A 13,395-nucleotide genomic window follows, 5' to 3' on the forward strand; every position below is an offset into this window, starting at 1 on the left:
GTTACGGGTCTATTAAGGATTAACTCAAAATATATGAACCAAAGGATCTATTTTGGGTTAGATCGAAATGCGTGAGTCAGACTTAGGGTAAGCAAGTAATTTCACAGATTTACCTGCTAAATACTGGCTTATGATTAACCTCTTACATGAATTTCCAAATAGCTTGGAATTAGTACTTTAATACTAGTAGGTAGAGAGTTTATTATTAATGGTAATGCTATAGGCACCTACACTGCTAGGTTTTCAATCCATAGCGCCACTTTGAGTAGATCGTTCAATGTTCATTCGAGTGCCGAAGCCGTATCTACTCAATGCTCAATTGTTGGTGTTTTTGGCGGGAGTGAAGGGGCGTACGACTCCTAGTAAGGATTCAGTGTATAACCCTGTATGTTACAGGCTGTTTTATCCCGAAGTTGCTCGTTGATCTCGAATGTTCTCGGTGCTGGGGTCGGTCTACTGAAGCCCTAGCAACTATAGACGGCGTGCGGAGGCTGAGGGTGGCCTGAGATAAGGATTCAGGGTGAAACATGAACGCTAAGGTATACTGATTGATTCATGAATGTTCTAGAATTATGCCAAAGTTGTGAGTTCTTTTATTATTAGGCATAAGGCACAAAATGTAGCATTACTTGATTCTTTAGGGGGTGGCATGAAAGTGTTGAAAGTTCGTGCCAGTAGACAATGAAACAACAGAATTCGATTTGAGCTCATGACAAGACTGAGGTCTGGTACTGAAAAACTGAAACTGGGATAAGATTATAGGATCTTGTGGTTAAAATACATATAAGAAAATACCTCGTTTAAAATATATTTTAATCTTATTATTTGAGTCCAAATAACACACTTATAAATTAATTACTTTAAAGTTTCGTGTTGTATGTTTTATTTAAGTAATCAAGGGAATTAACGCAATCACATTACCAGTGGAAACTATTTAACTGATTTGATCTAGAAAAAAAATTTGATTAATACGGCTTTAATCGGTCTGAGAAAGATTAGGGAAAAAGGGCGTACCTACTAAATTGCGTAATGGCCTCATTTACTTAAGTAAAATATAAACACTTAAGTATAAATTAACATTGTATTACAACATGTACGACTTACTTTACATGGTCCCCCACTCGTTTAAATATTTACTTACCTAACAAATTTTATGACATGCGTAACGATGAAGAGTAAATAAAAAGTAAATAAAAAACTAAAATAAATGAAGCAATAAATGAAAAGCAAAGTAAATGTAAGCGATTAAATAAAACTAAAATGTTTACAGATAGTTCGATAAGGCGAACGCTACTTTCTATCACAGGTTTTTTGACGAATCGTTTCTCCTTAATAACTAGTCTTAAAATTAATTATAAGTAGATTTTAACAAGTAAATAAACCTTAAATCTAACTATACGGCTTTACAAAATCACAACGATACAAATTGCAATAGTTTTTTATAATTTTTTTTTTTACATTTGAAATTTTTCTTATTCATATTATAATTTGGGGAAAACATTAAGAAATTAAATTCATCTTGCGTTTAGGGAGGAATTTTCTGTACTTAAATTAACAGTTAAACTTAATGTTGGTATGTTAAACAAAACTAGAACTTAATACCTAAATCCTAAGACTAACATAAGCTTCATTACAAGTATTACTTTGAAGTTATGGTGGGATATTCTCTAAAATTAAATTAAATATTAAGTCCAACAAGTAAAGAATCCTGGGTACCTACGAAAACACCCTTACAGTAGACGAAAGTTATCTATGTGTACCAAATTAAAAAAAAACTTGTTCTTAAATGCTTTTTCAAACAAAAATTCAAAAGATATTAGAATTTTATTGTTGCTCTTGTTATGCTACATTTAATAAAAATAAATTAACATATTTTAGGGCTACAACAGAATATTATTTCATGAATCAGTGATTAGCGGTTTTAAATTTATAAAGCGTCAAAATACGGCGGTTTACCTACCGCTTTTTGAAAGATTTAGCTTTGAAATCATGTGATACGATGAAAATGTTTGGAATCCTCGGCAGTCGCAGACGCGGTAAGAGTTTGATCACATGTGCTTAAACTAGCACGATTGCTTTTGATGAGTCATTGATTCTGCGACCATGACGTCTTTGATCGCATGTTTGTAATTTATATTACACTTAGCATAAAAGTAATAGTAAAACATCAACGATTGATTAACATAACATAGGAATGAGTTGAAAATAACACAATAACTACTCAACTATCAACATTCATGCAGTATTCTACCAGTTTGAATAGCTAAATACAACGTATTATGTTACAAATTACACCAATTGTTTCCAAGTACACACGCGGAAGTCTTTAGACTGGTAAGGGTTCCAATCCGTTTACGACAGTTTAATACCCTCCTCTTTCAATTGCCTCACGACCTCCGGGCAAATCTCATCTTCCCTGAATTTGTACCCGCATGCAATCATTTCTTTAGCAACCCTCAGATTTTTCTTCAAGGACTCCAGCCATATTGTGTAAGAGTAGTCCGGCCATATACCGCCGTATCTTTCTGGCAAGTGGTCCGGGTGAATGTGTTTGTGTAGAGAGGAGTTGTCGTAGCCGTGGAAGAAGATTCTGGAGCGCATGTCAGCGTTCAGGAAAGGTTTGAATATGTTGTAGATCTTGTCGAACAGCCAGGAGTGGTTGATGATATGGATGGCGTGCGTGGACGCTGGGAAGCTTGACTGAAATAAAGGGAATATTTTGTTTTTATTATCCGCTTTTGTTTTTATTACATTATTATTGTTTCGAGCACAATTTCTTCATGACCTTTGCATGAAGGTCAGCGTGTTTTAAATTTCTACGTTGATAGGCACTTTTGAATAGACGTTCAATTGGCTTTTATTAGGGACAATTCAACGTATTAAAATTGCATTGCTAATTTAAAACGTTATCATTCAAATTCTCATGAGATGCATTCGATGAGAGGTCATTAGGTCGATATTCAATACAATCACTGCGTTAATAGGTTACAGATGACATGAATTAATGGTAATTTTGAATCATTAAAAGGAGTAATAAATTGCAAAACTTTTACTATGTTTCATGCTATGGTATTGAGACTAAACTTACCACCAACAACTTGACAATCCGCGCGGCGACGGAGGGTGTGATCTGCCACGCGTGCTGAGTACCGATCTCCTCCAGGTCAAAGAGAGCTACTCCGCCCAGGATCTGTGTGCGTTGTTCCAAAAGTCCTAGCTCTAAAGCCATTATAGTTCCTTTGAATAGGTCTTCAATTGGTATTGTTTTCGGATCCCAGCACCCTGTAACAAAAATTTACAACTTATTTCAGTGTCTAGGTAATTTGACGTATTTAAGTAAGTGTGGGACTTAGTATAAATATTACTTGTATCCAAGCACCAATAAAACTCTGTATAATAATATATCAAGTTCCCTGACCCCTATATGAGCTTGAATCGTACAGCGAATTGCGAATTCTTTATAGAGCGCTCTGCCCACACGCTCGCACGTCGCCCAAGTTTTCTTATAAGAATAAAGAGCGATCGGTAACTCGAGTTCATAAACATTTCCCTGCCTTCGTCCTACCGTTACTGCCTAATGGATATTAGATAAGCGGTCGTTGTTCCTGTGCTTTACAATCGATTTTTTGCGGTCGAATGAGTCAGGTTTACTAAAAAAAGGTTCAGTACAAAAGATAAAAAAAGCGTTTTGCAATATTGAAGTTATTGTTTATCTACGCTGTTTTAAGTTACAGCTAATAAGCCAACCTACGTTGTTGGCTTTTTAGATAGCTCTATTACAAGATTAATCAAAAATATAAAAACACTCAACACAAAAACATAATATTAAACTTTTGTTTCTTTTATTTACTCGTAGTTTGATTTCTTTAAAAGATAGATATTGTTAGTCCCTAAAGATGGTGAATATACCTAGAAGATTTCTTACCAATCCTGAAGAAGATCAGTCTGCGTCCCTCTTGGTCCTTGTAGGGAGGCACGGCGATCACGTGCGCGTCGCCGATATTGTGCAGGTCCATTGGAAACACATTCTCGAACAGCTCCGGGTTGTCTTCTTTGAACTGGTAGTAGTTTACCATCTGTAAAATTTTTAGGCAATCAATTAAGGAATATATTTTTGAATACGCTGATGAATCAGGTAATTTAGTCACTGCAAGAGGACGAGCGACCGTCTCTAATTTACCAGAAGAAAATTGCGAATTTAACCATCACTCCCCACATTGGCCAGACATGCATTATTTTGTAATAATGTGAAAAACCAAACTATTGAATAAATTAATAACTGTACTCGTACTTTGAAATGAGTATGAAGCACGTGTTCAAACAAACAGACATGTTCATGTTGCCATTTAGAATCTAGGCCAACAGATTACCTACTAAGCTCAAACTAACTGGTTGATAGAATAAGGACTTCTAATAAAATATTGCTACCTACTCGTAATCGTAAGTCTTCTTAACAACTTTTCAATATGAAGTTCCACATATCGCCTTTTTATGATTTACTAGCTGACTCGGCGAACTTAGTTCCGCCTTAATGGCAATAAATAAGCAGACTTTTTTTTTTAATTTCGAACGGGATAAAAAGTATCCTATGTCCTTCTCCTGGCTCTAAACTACCTCCCTGACAATTTTCAGTTAAATCGGTTCAGCCGTTCTTGAGTTATAAGTGGAGTAACTAACACGACTTTCTTTTACCTATATACAGGGTGTCCCGTAATGTAACGTCAAGCCGGAACTGGGTGTTGAGGCAAGTTATGCTGGTTATCAGAAAAATATAAAAAAAAATCTATGTTTCATTTTCTCAAAATAATAGGCATTTAAAAAAAAACAAAAAAATCTACTCCCGGTGACGGTCTTTTTACTCGTGTTGCCACAAATCTTCACTTTTTCCAAATTTTTTTTTTGTTATGTAACCCTGAATAATGCTTCTCTAAATTGTTATCAAAATTACAAAACCAGCTGCTCCAACTTGGATGAAAAAAATACATAATTCCCAAAAAAAATTTCAAAATAAAAATTTTGCCTAGTTTAAACTGACTGTACTGAAAAAAAATTGTACTACGCGAGTGTGGCAAGTGACGTCATAATTTGGCGCATTTAGTAAGGATTCCAAAATGGTATAACACTTGGTAAATTCTTGCTGTAATTGTCGACAATTTTTGTTTTTTTGGAAATAATCCCGTTTTTAACTTTATCTAACTTGGTTAAAAAATATTATTCTAATGTGCCCGAAATTCAAGTTTCTGGCTTAAGTGAGGTGGAGAAGCCATTTTAAAAGGTATGAGCGGAACGGAGCGGGCCATCTTACCAAGCAGGGATGTTATGGATATCCGTAACCGTAACCGAAACTATTGGATATCCGAAATAAAAAAATATCCATAACCGTAACCGAAACTGATTCAAAAGTTACGGATAGTTTCGGATAAAGGCGGAGTCTTAAGGGTACAATTCCAAACTGCAAAACTCTATGAAATCTGCAGTATACACGCCGCAGCTGCAATGCCGCGCTGCCGATTTCATAGTTTTGCAGTTTGCGGTTGCAGTTTGCGGTCTGCGGCACGTCTTGGAATTGTACCTTAAATCTTAATATTTATTACCAACTTGTCTGGCATTCCCTGGCACCATCTAATATGCCAGCCTGTTTTACCTTTATCATACATAGGTGTCGTCTTAGTTGGTACATAAAGTAGCTATGTGGGTCACGAAGCATCTGGTTATTTGAATTATACCTACATTTTAGAAATTCTAATAATTCCGTAACCGAAATTATCCGAAACTTTCGGATAATCTGAAATGATTTCATATCCGTGACCGTAACCGAAACCGGTATAATATTATTCTAATATCCGTAACCGTATCCATAACCGAAACTTCATATCCTTATTATCCCTGTTACCAAGTACAAGTGCAGGCAGAGCAGGTAGTAAAGGCGAGCTCGCACGGGTGACTTTTGTCACATTATGTCAACTACTAATTACTGTCATGGTGACAAAAGTTTCTGTGACTGACTACCGTACAGTCAGTCACAGAAACTTGAATTTCGGGCACATTAGAATAATAATTTTTAACCAAGGTAGATAAAGTTAAAAACGGGATTATTTCCAAAAAAACAAAAATTGTCGACAATTACAGCAAGAATTTACCAAGTGTTATACCATTTTGGAATCCTTACTAAATGCGCCAAATTATGACGTCACTTGCCACACTCGCGTAGTACAATTTTTTTTCAGTACAGTCAGTTTAAACTAGGCAAAATTTTTATTTTGAAATTTTTTTTGGGAATGATGTATTTTTTTCATCCAAGTTGGAGCAGCTGGTTTTGTAATTTTGATAACAATTTAGAGAAGCATTATTCAGGGTTACATAACAAAAAAAAAATTTGGAAAAAGTGAAGATTTGTGGCAACACGAGTAAAAAGACCGTCACCGGGAGTAGATTTTTTGTTTTTTTTTAAATGCCTATTATTTTGACAAAATGACACATAGATTTTTTTTTATATTTTTCTGATAACCAGCATAACTTGCCTCAACACCCAGTTCCGGCTTGACGTTACATTACGGGACACCCTGTATATACTAGCTGACCCGGCGAACTTTGTTCCGCCTTAATGGCAATAAATAAGCAGACTTTTTTTTATTTCGAACGGGATAAAAAGTATCCTATGTCTTTCTCCTGGCTCTAAACTACCTCCCTGACAATTTTCAGCTAAATCGGTTCAGCCGTTCTTGAGTTATAAGTGGAGTAACTAACACGACTTTCTTTTATATATATAGATATAGATATAAAATAAAAAAAAGTTCAAAACTAATCGTGATTGCATCACCGAAATACCATTTTTATTTCAACGCGTGCCCGTTTCGCCTTCAAGCTCCATCGACCTTTCGCGAACAATGGCGGTTGAAAAGATGCAGGCCTTGCGCATAACATCCACGATCCACATGTCTCGGCCGTTTTATTATTCACCAGTCACAAAACACGAAGGTAAAGAAGACCTGTTTGTGGTTCTTTTGTATGTTACTAGATAATGATATATGATCGTTTGATCCACGACGACGCGCCCCACTAATTTTTGGTCGACGGACGCGCGACGTGCGAGGAGTTTGATCCGAGCAATCAGAGCGTCATTATTGTAGTATGCGTGTGCACTCATGGATGATTTAGCGTGTACCGATAACACTCAAATATTAGCGGAAGAATGGCGGGGCGCGTCTTCGTGGATGAAACGATCCATATCTTCGAAGGGGTTTACAGGATGTTTTTTGTTAATAGCTTCGGTCTTTTAACTTGATCAAGATACTCGTCGTCAAGATAGGATCTACTGAAGTTGTGTATAATTTGCAATTATATAGTGTGCATAACTTTTCATATTTATTTACAAGATGGTAAGTGCGACGATGTGAGCCTAACGATTTTGTTTTATATAAATTGTGTGTGTTGTTATAAGAGTCCTAATTCATCAGTTATGCTGTGCGACGACCATAGAGCAATAATGCATCGGTATTCTTTCTTTTAAAATTTAACTACCTAGGTACTTAAGTTATTTTAGAGCGAGCCTACTGCTCTATCGAGATTCTGTTTTGCACACGCGCCCGCACTCGGCGCTGCATTGCACGGTTGTAATAACATTTATTTTGATTTTCTTTTACTTTCAGAGTTACTACTAGAAAGATTTTTTTATCTTTCAGTGCATAAAGTTGATTTGCATTGTGGTCCTCGTGTTCCACAATTGAATAAACAACATTACATTACATAAATGGCACCTTGCTGTACTTTTATGCAGCACCTTTAATAATTTCGTGTAATCAAATAATAAGTTGCCCACTTTCATTTAGTCATTGTAAGGGCCTACCGAATGCCATCAGTCGCCACCAGGCATGCGCATGATTCACAATGACAGGTGGCATGGCATTATAACACTCAGGGCTCTTTTCCACTGCACCCGCTCACGCCGTAACAAATGTCTACTTCAAAATCAACTTTCAAAAGTTGTCAGGGACAGCCATTAAGGGCTTTAATCTTACAAATTAAACAAATTAAAAATTCCATGACAGTTGCGGACTCAGACGTGGAATGCACAAAGGTATAAACTAAGAATTAGGTACTTTGATATGGTATAATTAAATTTATAGAAAAATATACCATGAAAATCCTTTACAAATCTTTATCTGAAAAAATACCCAATCCATGATGTTATTTTAATGCCTATGCCTATTTTAATTTAAAAGTTGATCTTAAAAGTCAAATTTGAACTATAAACAGAAAATAAAATAGATAATAACATACCAGCCTATGTGCCCGTTGTGGTACGAAGTTGCGCGCACGCAGGAATCGAATCAGGAACTCGTCGTCCATCCGATGCGGCGTGCACTCGCCGCGCTCTGCAACATGCAACGATGACACTTCATGAGATTGATAAGTACTCATAATACTCGTACTATGATCCTACTATCCTACTAATATTATAAATGCTAAAGTTTCTATGGATGTCTGGATGTTAACATGTTTCTTACTCTTTCACGCAAAAACAACTGAACGGATTTTAATGAAACTTTACAGTATTATTGTTTATAACCCAGAATAACATATAGGCTACAACTTATGACGATCTATGACAAACTAAATTTCACGCGGGTGAAGCCGCGGGCAAAAGCTAGTAGTATAAAAAATAACATGTCCTGTCATCCATGTGATGGATCACTGCAATGCTCTATCAAACAACCACTTTTAGTAAGTATTTACTATTAACTACTCATAAGGATATACTCGCCGATAGGAGGGTTACACTGGGTAAAATGTATAGATTTAACTTTTATAGATTAGATATTAAATGATATACGATAGACTATAGAACTCTTCTTGTGAACTCTACAGTCTACTTATTGTTTAACAAATTGTAGTGAAGGAGGCACCTACCTAATTAAAAGCGATATGCACATGTTTTTTTTAATTGCGAGCCCTCTCACACAACACAACCTAAAAGTACCTAAAGTTAAGTTAATTGCTTTGCAATGAGTGTTCAATGTCCTTGCTCTACGTAAGCAAATGCAGAAATTTTCCACTGCTCTGATTCAGCAGTCAACAGTAATTCGTATCAATTAATATTAATCAAAATTGATGCACACCCAGTGAAGGCTGGACAGTGCCTTGATTTTCTTACTCTACAGGGTGACTTTTGTATCAGTATCCAAATTTTAATATAATAATCTATGAAGCGAAAGACAAAACACGTATTTTTTATTTTTGTATCGTCCAGTACAAAAATGTCAAAATAAAGCACCCAGAAACAGTCTGAAAAAACACTTACACCGTGGTCACGGCTCACTCGCTTACGCACGCACACACGTACGCGCCTGCCCGCGCCGCATTTCATTCATTGCGATACGATTTATAAGTTGTCGATTTTCCCTTCACACTTTCACGGGCTTAGGACCGTCATAATGCAAAAGATTTCAAAGTGGTAATTAGTTTTAATTAAACAGACTTACTAATTTATGGTAGAAAAATTAAATACCTACGACAATAATTACGCTATCAAAAAGAAAATAAAATCACAGAGAGCGGTAACACTACTTTTCTTGTGTACCTATTCGGGGGTATTTATCGTTATTTTCATGTGCAATAATTGAGATTGCTTACCAAACCTACCTAACCTAACATTTTAATAATTGCCCAAAGTGCATACCATTTTTCTCCAGACAGACTTGCACGCTTTTATACATTGTCTTTGAGTTTATTTAAAACTACAGTGTCATTTCGCACTTCGCGTCTCGTGTAGGTACTTACCTACTTGCTCGCGGATCTCGCTTCAGTTTGCCGCTAAAATCGTTCACCGGTTTGGCACTGTTGGGTTTAGTCCTTGGTTACGAAGTCGAGGTATTCCTCTGGGCCCGGTTCAAACTCTCTCCACTTAAAATGTAGCACCGAATCATTTCATAACACTCGCGCTGCGAATACATCGTTACGTTGACCGCATGACGGAACGATCGGCGCGCGCAGCGATACGCGCGTCTCGTAATGGGTTGCGCGGGCGACTGATTGAAGCGCCGCGCGGCCAGGCCGGCCGGTCGAGCGTTGCCACACGTTGCCAGCTCTCCGCTCGACCAGCTCTCCCGCAAAATGTTTACGCGCTAAGCGCGGTAACCACACTACGTGATTAATTGGTTAGGAAAAAAATAGTTGATGTTAAAATTTGACCTACCTATTTTTTATTAAAAATGTCATCTATAAACGATACCTAATGTCAGGAAAAAATTTGGATACTGATACAAAAGTCACCCTGTATAAACGTATACCTACTATCTACATACAGTCTAGGCTATGCTTAACTAGATATGTAAGTTACGGATTTAGGTGCATACCTATATCCATGAAATTTTCTTACATTAGCTACAGATGCATAATATGATAAATTCAAGTTCTGTAATTCAAAAGTTTTTTCTGTAACTTATGTAATTGTTGAAAATTTGTATCTTGGAAAATTGTAGAGCTTATTCGTACATTTTCATTTTATGAACTTAAAATATGTAGATATGCGTAATAATGACGCATGATTTCGAATCACAAAATGCAGAACAAGTATCTACAAACACGTGATTTATTTGCCTTTGTCATCTCTGACCCTTATCGACATTGGTTCAAATAAATTAACAAAACATTTGCTTTTGTTGTTCGATGTAAGAAAGGTGTTTGACCTCGCTGATCGTAAGGATACGCCCAGAATCATTCAGGTTAAAACACTTTTGAGGATGAGGGGTCATATACTTAAGTAGGTACTTTTTAATTCGCAAGTACGTACTACTCTACGAGTACATGCACAGGTCTGCCTACCTGATTTTGATTGGCAAGCTTTAGAAAAATGTTAATGCTAGCACGAAAAACTTTCGAGTTCAAATCGTTTGCGTACTCGAATCGTCATCAAAAGATTTAGTAAGAAAACTACAACAGCGCCCTTGTGAACGTGTCGTAAAGTGAACTTAGTATGAGATGTGGTATTGTGGTTGCTCGAAACTTTAATTATCATTTAATTCGAAGATTGAGTATCAAATTTTAACGAATACGCAAACGATTCGAAGACGAAAGTTGTTCATGCTAGAGGTACAGGTAAAAAAGTGAACTCTCGAAAATAGTTTTTCATCAAGCAAGACCTGTTTGTGTGAATTTATGAAGATATGATTTTTTCCCAAATTTTATTTCTTTAACTTTAGGCATAGACTGATCCAACAACTGGGGTCATTACAATCAGTCGAACCATACTTGTAGCGTGAAGCCAACCCGACTTTTTTATGTATAATTTCCATTTTTATATTATGCCAAGTTTTCTAATTCGGTATGTGGCCTTTTTCGCTCTATAACCTGCGCCCATTGTCCTGCGGCCCGAAACGAGATAAACAAGCATAATTTGATGTGACATTATGGCAAAATGTATGGCGTTGGAGAATTATTCACGCCTCGGAGATCGCGCTTGTGTACTCTAACTTGTGTCACTACGAACATTATTTCGTTACGAGTAATGTTATTATTGTGTTATCAAAGTGATGGCATTATCCTTAGAAATTCAAAGTTAACACTTACAACAAAAAGTTAACTAACGTTAACAAAACACGCTGATCAATACTGATAAAGATAAAATATTTCCTAAGAATGTCAAAATATGTTACATTTTTTTAATTTGGGCATTTTGAAATTCACGCGTTGTTTTCGCCTACGTCATTTGGGATTTTAATTGTTAAAATATTTAAGATTGCTTACTATGTTATCAATGTGGGTGGTATACCTAATATGTTACTTGTGTAAGGGCTATTGGTAAATCATGGGTGTTTACTGGAACAACTGATTTGACGCTCAAAATACTTTAAAGGTCGGAAAGTTTCATTTTCGCAGTATTCAAAGTTACACAGCCCCGGGAAAGCGAGACTGTTCTAAATCAAAAAGATAATTTGTTTTATCCAAACTTCGCGTGAATTCCTTCAAGTTCCAGATATTATGTTCGTTTCCAAAGTCCACAAATAGACATTGTAATCAAAACGTAGAATTAAACCTTCCTCGATTTAGATAGAACAATGTTAATTAAAGTGATTCTTTCATTTACAAATTAATCCAATTTCGTAGGTCCATCGAAATATTGTTGCTATTCATTAACATTAAGGGCTATCAGATGATACGCATAAAGGCAAGGAAACTGACAGAACAAATCTACAAATGTTACAAAATTAATCAAAACTGAAATCACGTTTTAGTGTTCATTACGCAAATAATTAAATATTAAAGGAAAGTTAATTAGATTACTTCAGTAATACAAGCTTCAATAGCCTAATCTACTCTCTATAGGATAATAGGACAAATAAGATTATAAAAAAGAAACTAAATGAGACATATAATTAAAAGACAAACTGATCTCCCAGTGAGCCTCCTTAAAGGCCATTGTACGTTTAACTACTTCTTGTAATTTACTGTTATTTCTACTACTTATTAGAGCAAGTCTCGGTTATCAATCACCTTAGAATGAGTATAGAGAAGAGAACTTTGACGTTCAAGATTGTATATGTAAAGGTATTGATACTTTGAGCTCTATTTCTGCATCTCCACTTGCACTATTCGATAAAAAACTGCCGGTAGATGTATGAACTTTGGTCTGGCGTACTGTCAATCAATTTAGTCGTCCCGGAATCGTGCTATCAGCAAGTGCCGTGTGGGGACGGCCGTAAAAGAATACTTTATAAATGCTTATAATTATGAATTTTTCAGGCTTTAGACTAGTCTGAAAAATGCGTAGCGCGCTACAAACAAATTTCATCTATAAAGATGAATAAAATTCCTCAAGCAATTGAGAACGTCCTCCATTTTATAAGTACGAGTACTCTTAAATATGTCACAACGAAGCGTTCAGTTATAATACAATCAAAGTCTAGTTAATGAAGCTATCCAGAGTCTTTAGCTCTCAAATACATAGCTCGTTATTATCATTACACCGCCCACACCAATTTGAGTGTGACCTATTCATTTATTATTTAGCTTTGAAAATTCATTACATTTACTAAATTGTTTATCTATTGGTATGGGATTAAAACAATAATTGACTATGTACCAGTATACAAATAACATTACTACATGCAGGGTTCAGACTCTTACTTGATTAATTATTTTTTTTAAAGGTCTGGGTATTGGCTGTTAGGATATAGAATTTTATCATGAGATGACATGTTGCTGGCAGGTTTTATTTTAAAAGTAAACAGCAATAGAATAAAGTTTGAAAATATGACAGGTGTAGAAAAGCGAGAAAATGTGACATTGTATCATTGTATTATTGGATTTCGATAGACTCAGTTGAAAATGTTTTAATATTTAATATGTAATAGATTTTGATAATATTTTAATAATAAAGTGTGAAGTATTGAAGTG

At 35.8% G+C, this 13,395-nt stretch overlaps 1 protein-coding gene across 1 annotated transcript in view; it reads right to left on the reverse strand.

Annotated features, from left to right (window-relative positions):
- Window positions 1–796: 796 nt before the first annotated feature.
- Window positions 797–13,395, reverse strand: part of LOC135087669 (alpha-tocopherol transfer protein-like) — a 30,375-nt gene continuing 17,776 nt past the window's right edge. The window contains exons 3-6 of the mRNA XM_063982413.1: window positions 8,281–8,375; window positions 3,926–4,076; window positions 3,089–3,282; window positions 797–2,700 (exon numbers count right to left, since the gene is read on the reverse strand). Of these exons, the coding sequence (XP_063838483.1) occupies window positions 2,353–2,700; window positions 3,089–3,282; window positions 3,926–4,076; window positions 8,281–8,375 (788 nt within the window). The 3' untranslated portion in view covers window positions 797–2,352. The remainder of the gene's footprint in view (window positions 2,701–3,088; window positions 3,283–3,925; window positions 4,077–8,280; window positions 8,376–13,395) is intronic.

This window comes from Ostrinia nubilalis, chromosome 3 (assembly GCF_963855985.1).
Source record: "Ostrinia nubilalis chromosome 3, ilOstNubi1.1, whole genome shotgun sequence".
Classification (NCBI taxonomy): Eukaryota; Metazoa; Arthropoda; class Insecta; order Lepidoptera; family Crambidae; genus Ostrinia; species Ostrinia nubilalis.